At 52.4% G+C, this 25,807-nt stretch overlaps 1 protein-coding gene across 3 annotated transcripts in view; it reads right to left on the bottom strand.

Annotated features, from left to right (window-relative positions):
* The window catches only part of KANK3 (KN motif and ankyrin repeat domains 3), a 49,060-nt gene that overhangs the window by 3,647 nt on the left and 19,606 nt on the right, over positions 1-25,807 (bottom strand). For 2 of the 3 annotated variants that reach the window (XM_067557120.1, XM_067557131.1), the window contains exons 2-10: positions 18,513-18,594; positions 15,042-16,973; positions 14,152-14,251; positions 13,646-13,900; positions 6,853-6,940; positions 5,297-5,516; positions 3,770-3,912; positions 2,773-2,973; positions 1,445-1,543 (exon numbers count right to left, since the gene is read on the bottom strand). In XM_067557120.1, coding sequence (XP_067413221.1) covers positions 1,445-1,543; positions 2,773-2,973; positions 3,770-3,912; positions 5,297-5,516; positions 6,853-6,940; positions 13,646-13,900; positions 14,152-14,251; positions 15,042-16,973; positions 18,513-18,549 — 3,075 coding nt within the window. In that variant the 5' untranslated portion in view covers positions 18,550-18,594. The remainder of the gene's footprint in view (positions 1-1,444; positions 1,544-2,772; positions 2,974-3,769; positions 3,913-5,296; positions 5,517-6,852; positions 6,941-13,645; positions 13,901-14,151; positions 14,252-15,041; positions 16,974-18,512; positions 18,595-25,807) is intronic. The other variant, XM_067557139.1, reaches the window with a different exon arrangement.

Raw genomic sequence — 25,807 nt, 5'->3', positions numbered from 1 at the left:
CAATGTATTTCTGCTAGACTTCCAAACTCAGAACTCCAAAACGGCTGAACCTGTCTGCTTCAAACGTTCCCCCCTAAATACACATCCCAGCTAAGAACAACACTGAGAAACGCCAGCCTAGCGCTTAGCCTTCCTCTAGTGCATCAATGCCACAGCGTGCGGGCAGATACTGAAAATTCTGGCAGTTAGTCCAACTTCGTAATGCAACTGATGCCAAACGCTATAAAATCCTGTATTGTTCAATAATTATTTCAAATATAACAACAATATACTTTACTTATTAGAATCTGCTTTCCTACCATGTATTCTAATTACATGCATTTGTATGTGTATGTCACTGGGGCAGTTGGTAAAGCTGCTGTTCTGACTGAGAACAATAATTATTGCGTCTAGAGGCAAGATGGAAAAATAACAACTGCCATTTCAGAAGAGCTGAGCCTAGAGAGGAACTTCTGGGATGTCCCTTTGCACTCCACCCCCTAGCCTCTACCCCAGGTGGTTGATTGACAGCACACAAAGCGAATGAAACACCAAGTGGGAACCTAGTGCAAATGCTCATTGGGCTGGGCGGGACATTGTTCTGAGGCCATTCTGAAAGATGCTCTTCCAAATTCACCCTTTCCTGGGGGCCAGGAGCCAGTTTCACATACATTGCAGAGCAAATCACTTGATTGCCCTGTTCTGTTCATTCCCTTTGAAGCATCTGGCATTGGTCATTGTTGGAAGATAGGAGACTGGGCTAGACAGACCATTGATCTGGCCCAGTGTGGCCGTTCTTATGTTCTTACATTTGGTCTTATGAATACCTTTAGCACACATGGGAAATCCCAGCTTTTGTTTTGCCCCTTTAACAATTCCTAATGTGTTCAATACAGATAATTCTCTCCCTCAGCCTGGGCAGACCGGTCCCCACACAACCTTCCCAGGAGCTCCGTCTTGCTCCAAGGTTAAATATCTCCAAGACTGGTGCTTTCACCCCTTCCTTGGGAGACCTCACCATTGGCGAACCCTGATGGGAAATGTTGGTTCACAACCATCTTCACCTCGCCTTTAGGCAGCTCCATTTGGTGACTCCTTGTTATTCACCCCCGAGCTCCACTCTAAAAGATGCCTCCCTTTCATAAACTGGCAGCATGACGGCCAACTCCTGAGAGATCCAGGCTGGTTTTATTGGTAGTCAGTTCACGGGGCTGTTTTGCTGGGTTTTCATAAGCCTCCCAGCTTGGAGAGGGCCGATGCTGGAGCCTTTGCTAACTCCCCTGGCCTAGCACCCAATGAGAGTTTAGCAGCCAATTGCACTTCAAAGCCAGCTTTGGAACTGTCTGCACTGCGCTTTCAGCAGATCCCAGCGAAGCAGGTGACCTGTTTCCTGCATAGCACTTCGGCAGATCTGGACAGAACTAAATCTGTCATGGCTTCCATTGGGGGGGATTCGGTTACTCACCGGGGACTGTGGCTTCGAGTTGTTGAGGTGGGCATATATTAATACTGCAATGTTGCTGTGACCGGCGTCCAAAGCGATGGCCACAGCATTGTTACCATCCTAGCGGAGGAAAGGAAAAGCGTTCAGGAGAGAGCTCGTCGCAGGAGACGTAGGGTGACTGTTTTAGTGACACAATAATCTGAGCCTTTAAAGCCTAGGAACCGGCAGCAAACAGCAGCGTCAACAGCCAGGGCCTGATAAGGCAGGCAAGCTACTGAACTCCTCTCCCCCGTGAAAGTCTGGGGCTGCCATAAAGGATGGTTTGATGAAATAGAAGAGACAAGCTCTGAATGGGAACCGGCCTGCTTTTAAAAAGCAAGTCCTCCCAGCCCCACCTCCCCTCTGCTTTTGAACTGGCCATGGAGTGCAGGTGTGAATAACCCTGCCCAGCAACGCTTGCATGCTGCCTCCAAACAGCTGTCAGCTTCAGCCAGGTTGGTCCCCTTGCTGTGAACTGTTTGTTTGAATCCAGGGGAAGTTCTCTGGCCTGCGTTACACAGATCAGACTAAATGGTCACAGTGGTCCCTTCGGGTCTATGAATGTTTGGGGCACAGCTGTTCTTTACGATACTTGATTTCACATGCAAACAAGTGAATCTATGCACTCTGCAGTATTCCCTGTTTTAAAAGGTCCGGTTAGTCAATCTGGCAGCAGAAACACCACCAGGGGATGCTGGTGACCAATCAGACGCCATGTATAGTGATTAGTGCAAGGGGACGGTTTGTGAACGCCCAACAGGCTGAGGTTTGTTCACAAAAAGGGCTTAATCAAACAATCACTGAAAGCAAAATCTGTTTGCGGATAATTCTCGCAGGCCAAAAAAAGGGTGAAAATCCCCAGCTGAATGACTGGCCAGGAGCGATTCACCCAGGTCTGTCACACGGTGAACAGAGACTTGGCGAGGTGGCCATGCATTGGCGTATGCAGCAAGATACGGCAACAGAGAGAAACCAGGATTCTGGTACCTTGGGGTGAGTGAGGCATAGATGAGGGGGAACGTGAAGGAATGGGAAAGCATGCATTTGTGTGCGTGCGTGCGTCTCTCTCTCTCTCTCTCTCTCTCTCTCTCTCACACACACACACACACACACACACACACACACACACACACACACACACACACACACACACACACACACACACACACACACACACACACACACACACACACGAGTGTTTTCCTTTTACAATGGCTCTGTTGGACAGCGACGATCGTGCCCCAGAAGAGAGGAGTGCTGAAATGGGGAGCAGAAGAGTCACAGAGCCTCAGTGCAGGAATGGAGCTTACGTTATCCACAATGGAGAGGTCACAGGCTGGCTGGGCCAGGAGCAGCCTCACGGTCTCCACGCGCCCGTGCTCGCAGGCGCACATGAGCGCCGTGGAGCCCTCCTCGTCCTGCAGGTTTATGTCGGCTCCGCAGGCCAGCACGGCTTCGACCATCTCCTGCCTGCCATGGCTGACGGCGAGCATCAGCGCTGTCTGGCCAGCCTGCAACCGAGAGGAGAGGAGAGGTGAGGCGAGCCGAATGCAGGCGGGCACACGGGATGGGTCTGGTGCGGTCCCCTTCAGCGGGGAGGGCGGGTGTTAGTGACACCGTGGCTGCACAGAGAGGAGCCTCTCCTAGACCCCCCGATTCGTATGAGGCCAGAGGGGGTAAGGACTGCAGGGAGGTGTGGGGAGAGGACAGGGGTTACTCAGCCACCATGGCTAGTGTGCCCCACAGCGGGAGAAAGCCTCTCTCCACTTCTCCGAGGACTGCTTGGCTTTGCCCATCCCCCCCCAAGTCCTGGTTCCCTCTGGGACCCCATGCGCTGAAATGGGGCCGCACTCCCCAGCAGGTAACTTGAAATAAGGGGTGTGCTTGGTCCTGCCCGCGGTGGAGTGCTGGGAGCTCAGCGCTGAGCACACGCACGATCCGACCAGGGACTGGCCAACAGCGACAAGCGCTCTTCGGGCACCTTCCGGAGACCGCCGCGGGCGGGTTTGGCTCCTGTTCCCAGCCCCGTGTCGGGAGCCACCAGGCCCCAGGCCTGCAGCCAGTCTGTCCCACACAAAGCTCATCCGGGGGCGAAACCAAGTTTGTTTTGGTCCAAAGCTCAGGATAGCCACTCGGGAGCGGAACAAAGCCACGTCACTTCGGTGACCCGGCCCACCGGCTCACGAGCTGCTCTCTCCAGCAGTCGGGGTCAGGGGCATGGCCTGGGAGCTCAGCGGGTCTAAATGTGGGGGCTGAGAATAGGAGGGAGGTGAGTGGGCTGCACGGAGCAGACCTGCGGGTGCTGACCTGGCTCGCCTTGGCATTGACGTTCCCCATGCTGAAGAGCCTCCTGACAACATTCATGTCGTCTTCGTGCTCCACAGACGCCAGAGCCGCCAGCATGAGGGCCGTGTAGCCGGCTTTATTCTGATGGTCCACGTTGCAAACCCCTGCAGAGAGAGAATTGGGGACGTGCTGCAGACCCCGGCAGGCCAGAATGTTCAGCAGTGACACTTCCCTGGGTTCAGATCCCGAGGGCTGGTCTCACGGAGCTGCTGCTGCCCTGTGGCGCGCTGGGCAGCCTGGATTCAGGGTGGCAATGCGCATTGCGTGCTGCTGCTGGCACTGCCGGGCCACGGCACGGTCACCCGACTAAACCGCTCCCACCCTTCTGAGGGCTCAGATCCCCTCGCCGGGGGCGGCTGTGCCGTTCGGAAAGGCCTTGTGCGCTTGATGTTGCCATGCGACATGTGTCTGGTTGGAGCAAACCCAGCCGCCTCCTCCACAGCTGGGGTCCTGGGAGAGCCCCTTGGCAGGATTCCCGGGGCCGCAGAAGGAGGTTTGACAGGGTCTGCGCTGCAGGGAGCCCTGGGCGGCTCTATGCCGGGAGGGCAGGCAGGTAGGATGGGGGCGCCCTGCTGCTGCATGGCATCTCCTGCTCTCTGTTCTCCACCCGGCCAAGGGGTGGGCCCATCTCAAGGCCTGTGGAAGCTACTTCAGCTGCCTGGGCTCGTGACCAACGGTTGCACTGAACAGTGTTCTGCGCAGGGCCCCACGTCGCCAGGCCCCTGCAGTGCCCACTCCCTGGGCTGCCTCTCGCCCTCCGCTGAGGTGGCACCTTGGACTGCGGGTGGGACGTGAACCAGGGCAGCGAGATCAGGCCCCTTGTAGCTGCACCCGTCATGGAGCGCCCAGGGGCGACGCCTCCTGCATCAGCCCTGGGCGAACCGAGTCGGATCCTCCCCCTTGCAGGAATCGGCGGGCAGAGGAACTGGGGACCCTGGAACGGGTGCCATGGGCAGGGAGACGCTTGTGCAGCAGGTTCGTTTTCAGGCCTATCTCACCGGCCGTGTCGGCAACCGCAGGACGTGGGCCAGGGACGTGTTTTACACCTCGAGCACCGGCCCGTTCTCACAGCCTGGCCCCTAGGAGAGCGAGGCAGGCTGGCTTCCGGCTGCCAGGAGCCAACCTCATCCCAACCCACCTCCTCCCTGCAGGTACCCCACCCCCTCTGCCCTGCCTCCCTCTGGCCTGGCAGTAGCAGGGGGCTGCCCTGGGCCTGGCAAGATGGGAAGGGTGGGCGAGCGGCTGGGAGCGGGTCAGGGGAGGGGGGACCGGGTGGGAGTGTCTCATGGGAGGTCTGGTGAGCAGCAGCCAAGAGGAGCCCGGGGGAGCAGGGGCAGCTGCTGGAAAAGGAGCCAAATTCTCAGCTCTCGTCTCCTAGTGCAGAGCCCTCAGGTGAGTCGACCCCCTCCCGGGTGTTTAAGGGTTAAATATGACCCGGCGACCCAGGGATATGACCAAGGCCCTTTGGGCTGGTTTTGTGCTACTAACCCGTGTCCAGGAGCAGCCGCACGATCTGGAAGTTGGAGTGCGAGACGCTGTAGTGGAGAGCGGTGTTACCGTTCCCGTCCGAGAGATTGACCACATGGGCCAGCATCCCCGGAGACACCTCCGCGAAGGCCAGGAGGTGGTTGGCGACCGTCTCCGGGATGGAGGACTTCTGGCTGGACACGCGGAACCACTCCTGCAGGAGGATGCTGCTGCTGGCCAGCTGGGAAAGGAAGAGGGCAGGCCTCCCGCTGTGAAAAACGTCGCTCCCAGGGAACGTGCTCAGCGGACAAAGCCCTTGCTGCTCCCAGTGCGTCCTCTGCTAAATCTCACCCTAACACAGAGCCCTGGGAGCCAAAGGTCTCAAGAACATCCATGGCCAGAGGCTGCGCCACCCCCAGCCGCGCCCTCCCTTTCCAACACACACACGGTCGTGCGATTCCTTACACCTCCCACCCTCGATAACGTGGCCTGGAGCCGAGCTGCATCGAGGTCCTTCTGGACTGAAGCCTCATGCACGGGACTAGACGTTCCCTGGGCTGGGCGTGGCCACAGACAGGAAGCTCTAGGCAGGACCCCCACATGTGGGGGGCAAGGGGTACACTTTACCGGGGCCTGGAGGCCCTGGGGGGCCTGGCCCAGGCTGCAACCCCCCCATTACCATGAGGAAAAAATTTGTCCTGGCTCATGAGATTGTATGCCTGAGATGAGGGATTGTGGGGTGTGTGTGGGAGGGGGCCTTGTGGCTGGGCCTGAAAAAATTATGCTCGGGCCCCGGCTTTAGGAGGGCAGGCGCAGATGTCTGTGGATAACAGGCAGCACCTGGCTCTGCACCCGCCCTCGGGACTTTCCCAGCATGTTGAGGGGATTTTGTACCGGACAAGAGCAGCCCTGGGCACTGGCTGATAAATCCCCTTGGGTTCTGGGGCTGCAGGGAGCTGTGTTATCCTGCCCCTGTGCAACCAGGAAGCTACAAACCCCAGAGGGGGGGTGGAGGAGTTGCCGCAGGCTGTTCCGTCTCCAATCTCTTACAGTCGCTGTGCCTGGCATGCCGGGCTGAGCCAGCCTGGAGGAGGGGGTTAGTGACTCAGCCCACTGATCCCTGGCTGCAGCACAGAGAAAGACAGGGAGGCGCTGGGGGTGGGATTCATGGATTCCTAGGCCAGAAGGGCCCACAGGGATCATCCCGTCTGACCTCCTGCATGACACGGGCCAGAGAACTGCCCCAGAACAATTCTTCCTGAGCCCAACTTTCAAAAAATATAAATCAAGCCCCCACCCACAAAGGGAAGCGCGGGGGTGAGCAGGGCATCTGTGTGTGCGGCACTCAGAGGAATGACTCGTCTGCCTTTGGCCTGGGTCACAGCCCTTCTCCTTGTGGGCTCTCGCCGTGGGGCCAGGCAGGGGCTGCAGAGCAGTCTGGGAGCCAGGCTCTGCTGAGCTAACAGGAGACTCTTTGGGGAGAATCCCCCCCGACTGCGGGTCTCCATCCCAGGGAACCGCGGCACACACTGGCCAGGGCGATCCCAGCCGCGTCAGCTCTCGCACCCGCCACTCACCACCTCTTTGCTCTTCACGGTGCTGGGCTGGCTGAGGTGGTTCTTCACAATCAAGCAGGCCTCCCTCATCCTGGGGCTCAGTTCAAACCTGTGGGAAGCAGGGTTGGGAAGTTGCTGGCTCCCTGTCTGCAGTGCTCTCCCAGACACGGAGGTGGCCCGTGGAGCAGCAGGAGCAAGCCAAGAGAGGGCACAGCTGCTGGCTACCAACATGATCCCAGGGCTCCTAACAGGCATGTGATAAACATCATGTCACCTGCTAGCCCCGCCTAAGGGCAGGCAGGAGCAGCCGGGTCGGGAAGGAAGGGGCTGCGTTTATATTTCTGGCAGAACAGGCCAGGGGGGTTACCCAGCAGTTCATAGACTATAAGGTCAGAAGGGACCATTATGATTATCCAGTCTGATCTCCTGCACAACGCAGGCCATAAAACTTCACTCACCCACTCCTGTAACAGACCCCCAACCTAAGACTGAGTCACTGAAGTCCTCAAATAACGGTTTAAAGACTTCAAGGTACAGAGAATCCACCAGCAAGTGACTCATGCCCAATGCTACAGAGCAATGGTTCTCAACCAGGGGCACGTATACCCCTGGGGGTACACAGAGGCCTTCCAGGGGGTACATCAACTCATCTAGATATTTGCCGAGTTTTACAACAGACTACATAAAAAGCACTAGTGAAGTCAGTACAAACTAAAATTTCATACAGACAATGACTTTATACTGCGCTATACACTGTATGCTGAAATGTAAGTACAATATTTATAATCCAATTGATTTATTTTATAATTATACGCTAAAAATGAGCAATTTTTCAGTAGTGTGCTGTGACACGTTTGTATTTTTATGTCTGATTTTGTAAGCAATTAATTTTTAAGTGAGGTGAAACCTGAGGTACACAAGACAAATCAGACTCCTGAAAGGGATACATCTGGAAAGGTTGAGAACCATTGCTACAGAGGAAGGCAAAAACCCCCCAGGGCCTCTGCCAATCTGTCCTGAGGGAGAATTCCTTCCCGACCCAAATATGGCGATGAGCTAAACTGTGAGCGTGTGGGCAAGACTCACCAGCCAGACACCCAGAAAGAATTCTCCGTAGTAACTCAGAACTCACCTCATCTAACATCCCCTCACAGGCCATTGGCATATTTATCGCTAGTAATACAAGATCAGTCAATTGCCAGATTAAGCTATCCCATCAGAGCATCCCTTCCATAAACTTATCAAGCGCAGTCTTGAAGCCATCTAGGTTTCTTGCCTCCACTGCTCCCTTTGGGAGGCTGCTCCAGAACTTCACTCCCCTGATTGTTAGAAACCTTTGTCTAATTTCAAGTCTAAACTTCCTGATATCCATTTGTTTTTGTGTCCACATTGGCGCTGACCTTAAATAACTCCTCTCCCTCCCTGGTATTTATCCCTCTGATGTATTTATAGAGAGCAATCATATCTCCCCTCACCCTTCTTTTGGTTAGGCTAAACAAGCCAAGCTCTTTGAGTCTCTTCTCATGAGGCAGATTTTCCATTCCTCGGATCTTCCTAGTAGCCCTTCTCCGCACCTGTTTCAGTTTGAATTCATCTTTCTTAAACATAGGAGACCAGAACTGCACACAGTATTCCAGATGAGGTCTGACCAATGCCTTGTATAACGGTACTAACACCTCCCTATCTGTACTGGAAATACCTCGCCTGATGAATCCTAGGACCGAATTAGATTTTTTTCACGGCCACATCACATTGGTGGCTCATAGTCATCCTGTGATCAACCAATATGCCCGGGTCCATCTCTTCCTCTGTCACTTCCAATGGATGCATCCCCAGCTTATAGCAAAAGTTCTTGCTATTAGTCCCTAGGTGCATGACCTTGTGCTTTCCACTATTAAATTTCATCCTATTTCTATTACTCCACTTTACAAGGTCATCCAGATCTTGCTTTATGATATCCTGGTCTTTCTCTGTATTGGCAATACCTCCCAACTATATATCACCCACAAACTTTATTAGCACACTCCCACTTTTTGTGCCAAGGTCAATAATAAAAAGGTTAAATAAGATCAGTCCCAAGACTGATCCCTGAGGAACTCCACTAGTAACCTCTCTCCAGCCTGACAGTTCATCTTTCAGTTTGACTCGTTATAGTCTCCCCTTTAACCAGTTCCTTATCCATCTTCCAACTTTCATATTAATCCCCATCTTTTCCAATTTAACTAATAATTCCCCAAGGGGAACCGTATCAAATGCCTTACTGAAATCTAGGTAAATTAGATCCACTGCATTTCCTTTGTCTAAAAAGTCTGTTATCTTCTCATAAAAGGAGATCAGGTTGGTCTGGCACGATCTACCTTTTGTGAAGCCACGTTGTATGTAGGCTCAAAGCTTGATTCTGTTACATTGATTGTATGTGAAATACCCTAATTCTTTTGGTACGTGACAAACCACCACAGCAGTCTCTGTGAGGCTCAGCATTTTGGGTACAGAGGGTGACCTGTTCACTATTCATAAGTTTGTTTGAAACCACCATCTGTTTGTCCGAAACTAACATCTGGTCATTGATTATCCTGTTTGCAAAGTTACCAAAGATCATTCTGTGAAACTGTTGCTATTGTTGAAGTACGCATGTTTTAAGATCACTGCTAAAAGTAACTCAGCAAATGTTCTAAAACAAAAACATTCAATGTTAAATGAAAATGTTTTGTAATAATAGTGAATGTTTTAAATAAAAAAAATGTTATTGTTTCTAAAAAACACTGTCTTCCAGTTACAAGTTTTAAGTAAATGTTAAATATAACAAAAAAAGGCAACAGCCTCAAATATTCAAAAAAATAAAAATAACTTTTACGACCCAAACGGCTAAAAACTGCCCACCCTAATAACCCTAAAATCCACCTCAAAAACCAAAACCAAAATAAACTATAAAAAACAACAACAATGGTCATGCTTGCAAAACATAAGTAATTAATAATCACACCAAAATGCAAATACAGCATAATAAAAAAACCCCCATAAAGTAGCATAAGAGCTACCCCTATAAAAAGGGGACAAAAAATAAGGACTTTAGGTTTGGTTCTACAATCATCCTCCAGGAACTTCGGTGCGCACCAGCAGACCCCTGCTCCCTCCTTCGTGTCTTAGTCCACTGGCCAGTGGACTAACACAAGCAACAGAGCCTGGTAACTATTCTTCATCTTTGTAGAACCTTGTGTGTGTGTATGTAAAAGCGTGCAGGCAATTGCTTTTTAAAATCTTTGTACTCACAATAAAGGTGGCGTGTTGCCTTGTCCCCCTAAATAAAACCCTGCTGTTTATTTTATCAGTATAACATGTATTTTGTCCCAATTACCATTTACCTTCATGTCCTTAACTATCTTCTCTTTCAAAATTTTTTTGAATACCTTGCGTACTATTGAGGTCAAACTAACAGGCCTGTAATTTTTTTCCCTTTCTGGATCACTTTTTTTTCCCTTTCTTAAAAATAGGAACTATGTTAGCAATTCTCCAGTCATACGGTACAACCCCTGAGTTTACAGATTCATTAAAAATCCTTGCTAATGGGCTTGCAATTTCATGTGCCAGTTCCTTTAATATCCTTGGATAGAGATTATCCGGGCCCCCGATTTAGTCCCATTAAACAGTTTGTGTTTGGCTTCTACCTCGGATGTGGTAATTTCTACCTCCATATCCTCAAACCCATTAGCTCCTTGCCACTATCCCTAAACTCTTCATTAGCCTCATTAAAAACTGAGGCAAAGTATTTGTTTAGATATTGAGCCATGCCTAGATTATCCTTAACCTCCTCCCCATCCGCAGTGCTTAGCGGTCCCGCTTCTTCTTTCTTTGTTTTCTTCCTATTTATATGGCTGCAGAACCTTTTACTACTGGTTTTAATTCCCTTTGCAAGGTCCAACTCTACTTGGCTTTTGGCATTTCTCACTTTATCTCTACATATTCTGATCTCCAAGAGAGATCTTTCCTTGCTGATCCCTCCCATCTTCCACTCCTTGTAGGCTTTCTGCTTTCTCTTAATCGCCTGTCTGAGATGCTTACTTATCCAGCTTGGTCTACAACCCTTGCCTATGAAGTTTTTCCCCTTCCCTGGGATGCAGGCTTCAGATAGTTCCTGCAACTTTGACTTGAAGTAATTCCAAGCCTCCTCTGCCTTTAGATCCATGAGTTCTCAGTCCAGTCCACGTCTCCAACTAATTCCCTTAATTTTTTAAAGTTAGCCCTTTTGAAATCTCAGACCCTAGGCACAGATCGATTTTTGTTTATCCTTCCATTTAGTTTGAACTGAACTAGCTCATGGTCACTCGAAGCAGGGTTGTCCCCTACAACCAGTTCTTCTACGGTCCCATTTTTTTGGGCCCACTAAAGCCCAAAAGGGGTGGGGGGATTGCTCAGGAATAGACTTGGAGGATTGTTAGGAGAAAAGAAAATGATCCGACGTGCTGCTGCCCCGCATATGGGAGCACGAACCCTCCCTCCCAGTACATCCTGGCACTAACGACCAGACACATCTCAAACTCCTATTGCTAGCGGCTCTACGCACCTCACCAACATTCACAGATTCATCTGCTCCTCCCCATTTTGCAGATAGGAAGCTGAGGTATAGACAGGAGGGCCCACAACTCCCCCAGGCCAACCAGGAATCCTGGAATGGAGTGAGGTGTTGAACCAAAGTGTCTGTGTCCTGGGCAAGTGCCGGAACCATAAGATTATCCTTCCTCACTAGGGATGTTCTTAATACTCCGCTCCTGGCGATGGAATTCTGAAGCCTCAGACTCCGGTAATGGCCAGAGCTAGGATCTCTTTAGTAAGGCGCTGTGGCCTTCCTTGGAGCCTGGGCCCAAGGAAGGGTCGCGACACCCCAGCTGGACTATGCCACCAGCCTACAATCTCAGAGTAAAGGCACAACTATCTGACCTGGTTCAGACTAGCGGGGTCAAAGGGCCGATCTGGATTCCTGTGTTCCTGGGAGGTTTGCCCTGGGAAAAGCCCCTGTTACTCCCATCTTTCAGAACCCCATTTGTGTTCTGTGCAGGCCCAAAGGCTCCATGGACAGTAGCAACCAGGAAGTGTGTTGAGGCCGGAGCTCATTATGTTTTTCAGTCTCTGCTTCCCAGGAGCTCGCAGAGAAATGACTACAGGCCTTAGCAAGCAACTAGAACCCAGGAATGTAGGGGCTGCCCAGTTGGATTAGACCCAAGATCCATCTAGTCCAGTATCACATCTCCAACACGGGCCAGTTTCAGATGCAAAAACACCCAAAGCGGGCAATTATGGTATAAAATGGCCATAACAGACATTTCTTCCTAACCTCGTCATTTAGTGGTTGGCTGATGCCTCAAGCATGAGGGTTTATACCCATTCCAAACTTTGTGGATTTTTTAATCCTATCCATTGTAGATAGTCTCATAGAAATGTCTTATCTGTTTTTTTAATCCTGCTGAGCAATTGCCCCCAACTATATCCAGTGGCAATGAGTTCCAACGGCTAATCTTGTGTTGTGTAAAAAGGAAGTCTCCCTGTTTCAGTTTTAATGTTTCTGCCTTGGAGGTCTTTTGGTTCTTGTTTCAGTAGTGCCTGGCCCACCTTTTCTATACCTTTCATTATTCCCTATATCTCTATCATGTTCCCTTGTATTTGTTTCCTGTCTAAATGGTATGTATCTTGTACCTTGCTATTTATGAATGGTTTTCCAGCCATTCAGCGGAAGGGCTGTATTGGGGAGCATATGCGACCCCTTTTCAAAAGCACAGCAGTGCTCTCCCGGATGCACGCTCCCCTGATTGCCCCTAGAGGCGTTACAGGGCCGTGCACTTCTTCCCTCTGGCCCTAGGAGCTGTGACTGAGCCTTTAACAAGCTGGGTGCACCTACAGATCAAAGGAGGCTTTCTGCAGTACATGCTTTGGGCACAAATTTCAGATGGGCAGATTGCTAAACTGAAATCTGCTTTTTTTCCCCAAACAGAACTACGTCCCCAGAGTAGTTTGCATCCAGGCCCACTTTCAACCTTCCACTATTTCCATGCTCAAAACACCAAGCAGAGAGAAGATTTTCTTCCCCCATAACACAGATACTGCTGGCAGAATTCTGCTCACATTTCCTGAAAGATTCACCTTCCAGCAGAGCCCAAGAGGGAATGTTTTGCAGAGCTGGGAGCATGTGGAAATGGGGGTAGAACGCAAACTGTTTAGCAACCTTCGCGTCACTGGTTGCCACTAGTGATGGCTCTAACAGCCTCCGCCAGCAGTGCCCAGCCGGAAGATGCTGGTTTGCACGGGGTGTGGTGCTAGGAGGAGTCTGAATGTCCGATCCCTTTACTAGCCCATTCTGCTGAGATCAGAGCTGCTTGCATTTTTTTGAACTCGATTTTTATTTCCTGTCAAAAAAATACAATTCAAATGTTTCACCAAATGAGGCCAATGTTGACAACAAAGAGCCTGAAACGAAATACCCATCGTGGCTCTGTTTTGTATTTTTCAGGGCGTGGGGCGGAGGAATTTTCTATGACCAAATTAGAACAAAATCATTTCCCGGGACATTTTCACAGAAATAAAATTGAATTTTTTGGCCAACCGGAGCTGAGATTTCCTGGATGCTGTTGCAAGGGAGATGGCAGCTGGAGCCGCTCCTGGACTGGGATGTTTCTGTGGAAGGGGCTCTGGACAAATCCTCCCCACTGGTTCCATGCGTTTGGGGCTGGATCGCTCTCAGATAACTGGGCCTTTCTTACTAAGTTTGGCTGCTGGAGGGTGGCAGGCAGGAATTTCAGCCCCAGGGAGCCATCCCTGCACTTACTTCTCCTTCACCTCGGTGGGCTCCAGGGCCGGTGCGCTCTCTGTCCCATGCTCATGTTCCCCTTTTCTCTTCCTCGGCTCTGTGCCCGGCTCGGGATTCTCTAAGGTGCTCGCGGTCTCACCCACGTTTACACCGACCTCCTCGTCCGAGGTGTTCGCGTCACCCTCTGCGTCGCTGTCAGAGCTGGTGGGCGAAATCTTCTCGGAGGAACTGTCTCCACCGTCCTCCTCCTCCTCACTGGAGGTGCTCTCGTACCTGCCGGGAGAGACAGCAGGGTCAAAGCTCTACCAACAGGAAGGCAAGCGAGATCTGCCACCTTCTCCCCTGGCGTCTGTACTGTGCCGAGGAAGATCTGGGGGTCACGCTGCTCCCTGCCCCCCCACATGGCGTGCTGCACTAACAGCCGCGTCTTGCCCTGCCGCAGGACTGGGATGGGTCAAGGTTTACAGAGATCTCTGAGGGCTGGAGCTTGCACCCTGGCTAGAGATGCAATAAAGGGCACGTACTCCCCATTCAGCACTCCCACAAACTGCAGGCTCTTTCTCCCGCCCTCGGCCTCGCTCTTCGGAAGCCCGTCTCGCTTCTTCATGATCGACTTCAGGGTTCCTGAGGAAACAGAGAAGGGAAAGTCAGATGGCGGAAAGCCCTGCGTCCAGCACAGACACAGGGCCAGGGTCTCCCCTGCACCCATGATCCCTCCTCAAATCCCTGAAGGGGAGGCGCAGTTTGCTGGACGGGGGCTCTCCAGGGAGAGGCTGTGGTTGGGAGCAATGGTGGGTGAGAACAGGCTGGGTTTGGGCAAGGAGGCTTCCAGTCCAGGGCCTGCTAGGCCTGGCTCATAGCGTGCTGGACTGGGGAATTCTCTACTTGGAGCACCGTCTGCCACCCCACAGGCCGGGAATTTGCAGACATCTGGGATCCTGCCTTCAGCTCGCTCAGAGAGTAACAAACCACAGGGGAACCTGCTGCTGGGTCCATCTAGAGTGGACTGAGACTCCCCTCCCGCCGGCTGCAGAAATGACCTGCTGCCTTAATACCCACACAGAGCGCGTTGCCGATGCAGGCTCCTGGCTGCAGCCAAGGGGACGGGAGATCAGCGCTCCCCTCCGCCTGGCTGTAGCAGGGAGCATGGCAAAGCGCTGCGCCTGGGTCCATAGACGCTGGGGTCCCTGCTGGAGCCAGAGGGAGGGGAGCACGGATCTCCTGTCCCCTGGCTGCAGAAGGGAGCCACTGCCTAGGGACCCAGGTGGAGCGTACGGTTTCCCTGCTGCAGCCAGGGGGACTGGAGATCCTCCTCGCCGAGCTCCTTGAAGGGCCTGACTCTGTCACCGCCCGGTGGCAGAAAGCAGGCGCGAGCCTTGGCAGCATGCCACCGCCCCTCACACACGTCACTCACCAGCTCCGGGACTCAGAGGAGCATTGCTGTCCTTCTCCAGAGGCATGTCCTGGGTTGTGCGCTCACACTCGTGCACCCCCGTCCCGGCGTCCTGGGGAATCAGGCGTGAACCTTGTTCCACTTCCACTGTCCCTGTCTCTCCCCGGGCCACGACTGCCTTATTACCCCTGGCAGCTCCAGACGCGGCAGCATCCACCTGGCTTCCACCTTCCCCCGCACCGTTAGTGGTTTCTTTAGACTTGTCACCAGCCTCGCCTTGATCTGCTTCTTCCACTGCGGCGCCACTTGCTGCGTCGATTCCTGTCTCTAGGTCAGCCTGGGTGCCTTTCTCTTCGAACTTGACTGTTGAATCTGGACCCACGGCAACTTCTCTACCTTCCAAAGCACAGCTGACTCCAACGCACAACATCTGTGGCGAGCAATCCACACCCTTATCTACCATTTCCAAATGGCTCCCCACCCCCTGGCTCTGCTTCGGGACTGCAGCCTCCGCATGTGCTTCTACCATTTGAGGTTTGGCCATGATCTCCTTATCTATCAAACTCCTTGGCCTTCTGGAACAAACCTCTACTCTGAGCTCCTCCAACTCCTTCGTCGCGTCCTTCAAGTGCCCTTCCATCATGGCGATGACCTCTCTCTGGTGGCCAATCGTGTGCTGCAGCAACTCCATTTCCTTCTCTGCTTCCGTAGGAAGCCCTAGCAAGGACTCCATGACCCACACTGCCGCGTCCTTGGTCTCAGTGTCTTGGCCGACTGCTATCTCGTGGCATGGCTTCTGAGATCGGTAGTAGAACACAGCCTCGTTCATGTCCACCTCCTCGCCCACACCTACAGACTTACACACTTTCTTTGCGGGGCGAGCGGCCGCCCTGCTGGCTCGCGTGTTCCTCTCCGAAGCAGAGAGTTTCTCAGTGAGTCTCCTTAACTCTGTGATTTTACTCGCTCGAGCCTTCACCGACTCCATTTCCCTTTCCAGATCCACGGGAGCCTCCTGGATTGCCCCAGCAACCTCTGCGCTGAGAGACCTGGGCGGGAAGCTGAAAACAGACGCCTCGCTCGTTTCGGGCAGAAGTTGCTCCTGCAAACCTGCCATCAGCTTCTCCTTCTCCTGCTTCAGTTTGCAGATTTTCATTTCTAGGACGGGGATTGTCTTGACTTGTTCCTCCAGCTCCTTGAGTTGCTTGAGGGCAGCCGCCATCTGCTCGCGCACGTGCTGCAGATGCGCCGGGCTGACGTTGGTGGCCGGAGTGCTCCTACCGGAATTCAACGGGCTGATTCTCACAGAGCCCGTGAGAGATGGACTCGGTGTGGCCTGACTGTCCCCACTTCCCTTCAAAGGGACGGCAGAGGTGGAGTGGCTCTGGTGAAAAGAAGCGGCACTGGCGACAGAGACGCCTGTTTTAGAGGGACTACTGGGTGGCCCAGGCATCTGTGCATTCCCACTTATCAACAGATGGAGCTGTTCTTGCTCCAGCCGCCGACTTGTCTCTAGCAAGGTTTTCTCCACCCTGGGATTTCGCATGAGGGATTTGGGGGAAGGAGGTGGAAGGAGATTTATTACTGGAGTTGGAGACACGGGGTTGGAAGTCTGCTTGCTCAGGGGCGCTCTCGTTTCTGAGGACCCAGACTGCGTTCTGACACGCGGCGATAACAGCGGCATGTTTCGTCCCTCCTCGCTGGCCGTGGATGCCAGAGATTCAGTGGAGGTCCATCCGCTGGCATGGCTGCTGGGGCTTCTCAGGGAGCTGGGCTGCAGCTTGGGCCCTTTCGCTTTCCGATGCAACGGCACCTTCTTGAGAGTGTGGCCACTTTCAATGTCGTCGACGTATTTCAGAAAATCCAGGTCTAGCAGGAAGCCGTACGGGGTCTCCACAGAGTAGGTGCCCTTCTCCCCATCATCCTGATCTCTGTACAAGAAGGGACCACCCAAATCTGCCAGGAAAGCCAAAGAGAAACCATAGGTACAGTCAAGAAAGACCCGAGTTTGTCTAATCCAGCTCCTGTCCCTGCCTCCACGTTCTCAGCTTTTCCCACTGGCCACAGGGCGAGGGTTTGATGCCATGGCATGTTCACGTAGGTGGCCAGGCTGGAAGAAAAGCCCCAGGGCCTTCTCACCTGGCAGAAGATGGGAAGCAGGGGTCTGGAATAACCCCATGTGCCCTCTGCTCTGAGCACCACTTAGCACCTGTTGGGAAGTCTGAGCCCTTCTTCCTGATGCCATGCGAGTGTCACACCCAAATGTGAGGGTGAGGGTTAATTCAGGGTCTTTAAGAGGGAGGTGAAGCAGCATGGTCGTTACATGGACAGAGGAGGCTAATCTGGGATGTGTTTGCCAGGGACAGAGCTAGGACACAAAGTGATGCAACTTTGGAGCCTGATCCAACACCCATTGAGATTAGGGAAAGAATCCAATTGATGGCTTTGGATCAGGCAGAGAGAGAGGTTAGGAGTCTGTGCTTCATGAAAAGGCCTTCATTCTGGGGTTAAAGAACAGGGGAGCAGAGAGGTGGGGGTGCCTGGTGCAGTGAGATCTCCCCTTCATCTTTCAATCCACTACAATCACAGCCACCATTCAGTACAGGTGTATGGCTCAGCCCCGGAGCATTCTCGTTAGTCAGTGGGAAAAGCTTTTCAGTGGGAAAATCTTGATGTTATCAAAAATTTTCAATTTTCCATCAGTGAAAAATCAAAATAAAGCTTTCCATTTTGGCTGTGTTTGACCCAGATCAAAATATTTCATTTTGTTCAACTTACCCAAAACTTTTCATTATGAATCAGTTCAAGAAAACATTAAACTGCATTTTCCTATCAGCACAGTGCCTTATTGGAATTGTAGTTCAGTCCCCGCCACTGCACCCCACATTCAGGTCTATGAGTCAAGCTCCCTGGAGGACTACATCTCCCATCATGCAATGTAGATTTCCCTCTGCCCATGCTGTGTGGTGCATTTTAGGAGATGTAGTCCAGGTAGGGAGTCTAGTCCACAGGGAGAATGAAGGCATCAGAGTCCTTAACTCCCATGAGGCAACGCACCACAACAGGACCACGCAGTTTCATGCTGAAATGACTGGAAAGCAGCATTTCAAGTCATTTCAACAAAGCAACATCTCCTAATCGAAAGTTCTCGGAATTTCCGTTGGATGAAAAAGTTCAAAATTTCAATTTTTAATCCCAAATGTCGTGAAAACAAATGTTGAAATATCGGAATTTCCTGCCGGGTGGAAATGCAGGGTTTTGCTCGGCTCTAAGAACAGCTCACAGACAGACACAGTTGCAGCCTTGGCGGCGCACATGGCTCCGATTAGACTGCAGCTCCCACCATTTGTATTCACAGCAGGGATCAATCCCCCCTGCCCTCCATCTCCCTTCACGAGCGGGCAGGGGGTGCCCCATCTCTGCATTCAGCGGTGAGCACTGGGAGAACACATCACCCTGGTACCCCTCAGGTTGGAGCCGCCTGTGTCTCTTTACCTGGGAGATTTTGGTTCAGGTGTGCGGGTTGGGCCATCTTCTCCTAGGGGATCACAAAGCCATACACTGGTGGGCTGCGAATCTGAAAAGACATTACAAGCCGGGGTGAATTCCCTCCTGGTGGGTGGGATGTGACTGTGAGCAGCACAGACTGGAAGAAAGCCCGTCTATCCAACCCCAACTGCCCTCAAGGCTTCACATCCAATTCCGCTTTACATACCAACACATCACAGAAGAAACCACAGTCACAAGGGGAACTCGCTCCATCAGCATCATACACCACCACAAGGTGAAAGCCGCCTCCCTCGGAGAGCTCTGTCTGTGTCCAAAATTAGGCATTGCTCCTTTTGCAAAGAGACGGGCTCATGGCAGCAGAAGCCAGAAACCTGCATTTCCCACACAGATTAGATGGGGCCCCTTTGTCTCCCTTTCCCCGACTATATTCTGCAGCATTTGTGTTGGCTCCTGCCCTGGAAGCCGCTCCACCCTCTGGGCAGCGTGCCTCCAAGCACAGTGTGTGAGGATTAGGGGAAATTTCAGCTAGAATCTGCAATGCATTCTGGGGCAGACGGGAAGGAGGAGACCTGAAGTGAAATTTGGAAAAGAAAACGTAACTTGGAAGGTAAAGGAGGAGAAGACCCTGATCAGGACTCTCCAGCTTTCACAGGAACGAATTATACCAGAGAAATGGCAATCTGTAACAACGCCTCGCGTCTGCCCAGCACTTGGCAGCTGTAGATCTTAAAGTAGTAAGGCCTACTGGATAGAGCAGCACGGGACTGAGGCTCAGGAGACCTGGGTTTCTGTGCCTCGGTTTCCCTATATGTAAGATGGGGATCATGATACTGACCTTCTCTGTAAAGCACTTTGAGATCTACTGATGAAACGCGCCACATAAGAAGTATGGATTAATTTGAAAATGCTTTGTAATGAAGAACCCCCCCAGCTCCCCCAAATCTCTACTGCAAAATCTCCCCGTGAAGAAAACCTGCCTAGAGAGGAGATGAGTATACCAAGAGCCGCGCTGTTTGCTGAATAGTGGGAATGCCCAATGATGGGGAACCGGAGAGAGGAAATGACTCGCCCAAGGTCACAGAGTGGTTAGTGGCAGAGCCAGAGCCATGGTATGCCCCGCCCATAATACCATGTCCAGTTTTGGTCACCTCATTTAAAAAAGGATCGAGTGGAACTGGAAAAGGTTCAGAGAAGGGCAGCAAAGATGACCAAGCATCTGGAATGGCTTCCGTAGGAGGAGAGTGTAAACAGAGAAGTGTTATTTACCCTTTCCCACAATACGAAAACAACAGGGGTCTCCTGATGAAATTAATAGGCAGCAGATTTAATACAAACAAGAGGAAATACTTTTTCACACAATGCACAATTAATCTGTGGAACTCAACGCTGTGGGATGTTGTGAAGGCCAAAGGTGTAACTGGGTTCAAAAAAGAACTAGGTAAGTTCATGGAGGGTAGGTCCATCAAGATGATCAGGGATGCAACCCCATGTTCTGGGTGTCACAAAACCTCTGACTGCCAGAAGCCAGGAGGGGAAGACAAGGGTGGTTTTCTCCATAGATGTCCTGCTCCATGTACTCCCCCTAAACTCTAGCTCTGGCCACTGTCGGAGACAGGAAACTGGGCTAGATGGACCCTTGGTCTGACTCAGCCTGGCCGTTCTGTTGAACACTGGTCTCCCACAGCCCAGACCAGTACCCTGGCCACTAGATCACGCTGCCGTAGTTAAGGTCACAACAGACGTGGAGGGGCCTGTATGACAGCAGGGCCTGGGACTGTCTGGAGGGAAGGTGGTGAAGCGGGGGCATGACGTACACACTGAAATGCATGGAGGAGCCAGTCTCAGCTTCTTAGTTCCGGCTGCAGTCTGGCTTCCCGGGCGTGAGTGGGATTTTTAGAATCAAATTGTTTGCAGGGTCTAGGGTTGTAAGTACATTTCTGGAATGTTTTCTAAGCCTTTTCTGGAACGTTTGAAAGGCTTTTTGGCCCATCTCCAGTCTCAGAGGGAGGGTTGCGGACTCCAAGCGTTCAAAAAGTCAGGAGATTATTTATTAAAATCTCATTACATTTAAGCCATACAATACAGCTGGAGCCGTCTTATTCCCCTTCTGCTTTCTGCGCCTTTAGGACTCCCCGATTCCTAGCTTTTCTCAGGAACCCCCAGGGCTACAAACATATTTCTTCAAGAAAACAAAACGGCAGGTGAGATTCTCCCCTGAGCACACGGCATAAAACAGGCTTTCCATAAAACACCAGGTATTGTGAAACTTGTCACACAATCTCGGGGAGGCTGGACCACAGAGCAAGGGGAGGGAGAACCGAGTGCAGCCTGGGTGTGTACCGTTAGCATCTGAGATCCCAGGTTCACTCTCCACTGCCGATGAGCCCTCTGGGTGGGGCTATACCAGCTCTCCCCCAGCCAGCTGCCTGGATTGTCTCCACGCCCAGGCCTCTCCGTCACCCCTCCTCTGAAGCGTGGCAGCAGGACTCCAGGGGTCTCATAGGCATCAAGGGTCAGTTTTCATTGTTGGGCTGTGGGGTGCTGTGTAGCGGGACTGTGCCCTGCTTTAAGGCCGTGTGCAGCAGGCTGTCCCCCTCTGTGGGTTCGGCCCTCCTGCAGGAAGGACTGGCGGCTGGAGTATTTCATACTGCTCTGGCCATGGGACGGGCGTCGTTCCAAAGGACCCCAAGGGACGGTTTTATTTCCAGGTAACAGGCCCAGGGTTATTTGCTTCTTTCTGCTTTGGTGATGACACAACGTTGCTCTTTTGATGCTTCAGCAACCCGCTTATTTGAATGCTGTAAAGTCTCCGAGACGCAAACTGAAGCTTGGTGAGGCTGGCACAGACCCTGGCCAGGCTCCACCTGGTTTAAGGCTGCTTTGCACCCCCAGAGCACCATAAAGCAGTCTTCATGGATCTTGCACATTACGTAGCTTTGATGAACGATCTAGCGCCAGCCCAGAAATCCTGCCAGGCAAATGCAGACCTCCCACTTTCCACTTCCGGCCTGTTAGTCCCCCCACTTTGTTCCCAAGCTTTGCTGGATCTTCTACGGCATCTCCCATCTGCAGCGGACTGGGTCTTCATGCGGACAGCTGGCGCCTACCTACGGTGACGTGAACAGAGATGGAGATATCCTGGATGCCTGATATTCACAGAACATGGACCATAAATGGAAAAGTGGCCAGGGGGACGCTTTGGGGCTGAAGCAGAAGCCAGAGACTGCTCTCCTACAAGTGCCATGGCAGTGGTGGGTGGGCAGGGCTTTCCGCTTAGCTCGTCCAAGTCTCGACACACTCAGCAGTTGCTGGTTATCTCAGTTGCAAGAGGCTGTTCACGGAGCTGCTGCTCTGTGAATCATGCCTGCTAAAATTAGCTCCATGTACACGGAGCAATTCCATACTAGGTGCAGAGCGAGAGAGAGAGAGAGAGAGAGAGAGAGAGAACGCTGCCCCGGCTTCACTGATAACACAAGAGGTGCCAGAGAGGGGGCCTAATCTCAATCCTCTTTGCACGGCCGGCCAGTGAAGATGAGGAGGGAGGAGACGCAGAGGGAGAGGATGAGAGGAGATGAAGAAGAGGAAGAGAAAAGCAGACAGGTCATGCAGGGTGCAGAGCTGCACAATTTTGGTGCTTCCTTCAATCCGTGCACTTTGGCGTGCTGCAATCATAGTGGAGGCTCATTAGAGGACGTCCCAGTGTCACCTGCCAGATGCCTGTCGCCCTCCTTCAGAAAAAAGCCTCCCTCCTCCGCTAGCCACGGGACAATCAGGAGAACCTCCTCGTGCAGGCCAGAGCAGCTGAACTTGGAGACAGGTGCAGATTCCAAGAGTGCAGGCGCCGCGCCCTCGCTGCTAAGGGTGGTTGTTGGGACCAAGACGGCTGGGTCTGGGAGCCAGAGAGGGCGGCTGGAATGCAAATGACCGATTCCTGATGAGGCTGCTGCCCCATGGGACAATGTGGCGTCCAATGGACTGAATTTAGTCCCACTTGCCTGTATTCTCATGCCCATCTCACCAGATGACTGACCAGCTCCGAGAGCCCCTGCTCTAACACCCTGCGCTGGTAACCGTGGCTCAGGCGATGTCTGATCATCGTGCATTTCGCCTTTGGAAGCCCAGTTCAGACTCCTCCGGGCTGCCAGGGCTGGGCGGACCTGGGCTAGCCCCAGGAGGAGCAGCTGCCAGCACTGTGCACAGCTGGCAGGATCCTCAGGGGGTGCGGTCAGGCAGGTGCAGGGGGTGCAGTCTGGCTGGTGTGAGCTAAGTGAAGGGTGGGAGAGGCACAGAGCCAACTCCCCTGCTCTCTGTCCCTGCAGGCCTGCAGTCATTTCCTGCTGACCACACCCCGGCTGAGCAGAAGCATTTCCACAGGTACGCTGGCTTTCCAGGAGCAGCATGCAGTGGCTTGCTGCACTGAAGGTGACCTGCAGCCGGAACATCTCCTTTGGCAGTGCGTTCCTGGGCAGATCTGCGAGGAAGGGGATTTCTGGTGATACGAGGCTGACCTCTCTCGGGGAGCTGAGTGCAGGCTGAGGCCCAGCAAGATTCAGCCCTGCTCCCGCCCGGCAGGGAGTCTTGGGCCCGCTCAGGCACCGAAAGACAGATTTTGTAACCCCACGTTCCGCTGCAGGTGGCAGATGGGAGCGAGTAACACTGAGCACACGGCCAATAGCCAAGCAGGGTGGCAGAGAGAGAGCAGGGAAGGGGAGCATGCAGAAGAGAGATCAGTGCAGTGAAACGGAGCCGAGCTTCAGGAGCGAGTCGGAGAATTCTAGGAAATGCGGGGAGAAAAATAAATCTCTTTTTGGAAGAATTCCAAGCAGTGAGCTAATTAGCTGGGGAACAGGAGTAACAGGCAATTGTTCAGAGCTGACCTGCTGGAACATCTGTCTGCATCTGCTGGCCGACTGCACCCGCTGCAGAACAATGATGTTTGCTTTTGTGGGAAATAGCTTGAACAAACAACCCTGCAGTTTGGGAAGCGAAAGGGAGGGGAGTTTGTAATTCCCAGAACCAGCGCCAGATCAGAGCAGCCAGCGCCCCAGGCCCAACGGCTCATGGTAAACTCCAGCTCCAAAACAACCTTTCTTATCAGATCCAATAAATCATTTAAAGCCGCTCAGCCAATCCAAGAGATTTACTCTGTCCCACAGGCCTCTGATTAGAACGAGCCCATGCACAGAATGCAAAACAAAACCAATACAAAGTGAATGCGGCAGTGTCTCAAACACAGCACTGCACCCAGCTTTCCACTGGGGTCCTTCTTCTCCTGCAGCACCTGGAGATGAGCAGGATTCACAAGACTTGGATCCACCTCTGGATTTTGACTCCCCAAAAATTCACTGGAGCTGGACCCAGAGTTTGGACTCCTCAGAATCCTGATCTCTAGGGTTTGGTTTCAGCCGCTCGCTAGGAGTGAGATGTGACATAGCGACGTGGAACGTAACGCAGTTTCAGAGTTTCCCAGTACAACCACAGAGTCCCACAGCTACTCGGATTCCGTTATTCTCTTACCCCGAGGAATGGCGGATGTGCTGCCATCCACAGGAACTGCAGAATTGTTCCAAATAATGGACACGCCAGACGTGTCAGTGACATGAGAGACCAATGCATGTACACAGCTTTCACTTGATGTACACATACGGAAATCTGAGGTCTTCAGGGTCTTGCAAGCCCTGTCTCCTGCGGGGAGCATGGGGCTCTGGCATGCCGGTTAGGATAAGCCTGTGATTACAGCTGGGACGCAGGAGGTCCAGGTTTAATTCTCAGCTCAGCCACAGCCTCTATGTGTGACCTTAGGGAAGTCACTTCATCTCTTTGTGCCTCCCTTGGCTCCCCCATCTGTGAAATGGGAATAATAATCCTTCCCTACCCGGCCAGGGAGTGGTGAGGACAAATGACTGCGACATGCTCAGCAGCTGCAGTGACGTGGGGCACATGAGGATCCAACAGGCAAGCTGTGAGTTGCAAAGAAGGAGAGAAACGACCAAGAAGAGTGCAAGGGGATAAAGATAAGAAACGGAAAAATAAGGGTGACTACTAGGAAAAGATGCTGCCAGCCTCTAGGGCAAGGCAGGGGGTTGGGAAGCATCTCTCCAAGGACTGGCAGGAGGGCATGGATTGTCAGAGAGAGATCTCTACCTTTATCAGGGGAGACGTTTATTCTTTTAACACTCTGCAGCACGTCTACAAGAAAAACCCAGTGCTGGGGAGGGGGAAGGCAGGTTTTGTCGGCTGGCTGCAATATTGGCGGCTGGCAGCAGGGGGCACCAACCTCTGCTCCTGATCAGAAAGGAAGAAAATCAGAGGAGGGAAGCTGCTGAGAGCAGAGTCAGCATCAGCCTGTTGCCCAGGCTCTGCATCTGCCCCTGAAAACGGAGCACGCCATACCAGAGCTTGCCTCTCACTCAGGCATGGCCCAGATGGGGTCAGAGCCGGGTCCTGCTAGCCCAGGATCCTGTCTCCAGCAGCAGCCAGCATCAGGTGTTTCAGAGGAAGACGCAAGAGCTCCCCAGTGACTCCGCTCATAGGGAATGTTTGTTACTACTCCCTGTCAACTAGGGGTTGGTTTGTGTCCTGAAGCTGGAGGGTTTATGGCCCATCTGCCTAATGTGAAGATGGATGTGCCCATTATCCACAGAAATGCCAATTCTTGGTTTGAATCCTGCTCTGTGCTCTTGGCCACCGTGATATCTTGTGGCAGTGAGTTCCGCTGGCCAACTGTGCACTGGATGGGAAAGCGTTCCCTTTGATCAGTTTGTTGATCTTTCCATTTCTCTGAATAGCTACTTTCTCTTCTATTATATATTGTCATGACGGAGGAGCAGCCAGGCCAAACCTGAGCTGTGCTGCAACCCCGTGCACCAGGCCGTAACGCCCACAGCTAGCTTGCTCTTCAGCCCTCAGCCACCAGGTCCCTCCTCTCCACACTGGGCCAGTGACCCGCTGTTTGGGAAACGCTGCTTTATTAACGTCACGAACACAAAGAGATATCACAGTATCTGGGACTTTTTTTTACCACTGTGACAAACCTGCAGCTCCAATGGTAACTATATAATTTCTGCAGTGGTACCATGTAATGGATTCAACCAGAAGAGGCAGGATGGCCCAGTGGTTAGGGCACTAGCCTGGGACATACAAGACCTATTCACGGCACTGGGCCCAGCTCCTCGAAGATATTTCAGCTCCTGATTTCAATGTAAGTTAGGAGCCTGACATACCCTGGAGGATCTGGGTCTTAGCACCCTGATAGCCCCTTTGTAAAATGGGGATTTAAT

Source organism: Emydura macquarii, unplaced genomic scaffold, assembly GCF_026122565.2.
Source record: "Emydura macquarii macquarii isolate MOO-44397 ecotype Brisbane River unplaced genomic scaffold, CSIRO-AGI_Emac_v2 contig_306, whole genome shotgun sequence".
In the NCBI taxonomy this organism is placed as follows: domain Eukaryota; kingdom Metazoa; phylum Chordata; order Testudines; family Chelidae; genus Emydura; species Emydura macquarii.
Note: the sequence above shows the minus strand (reverse complement) of the source record. Positions and strands in the feature narration are given on the sequence as shown.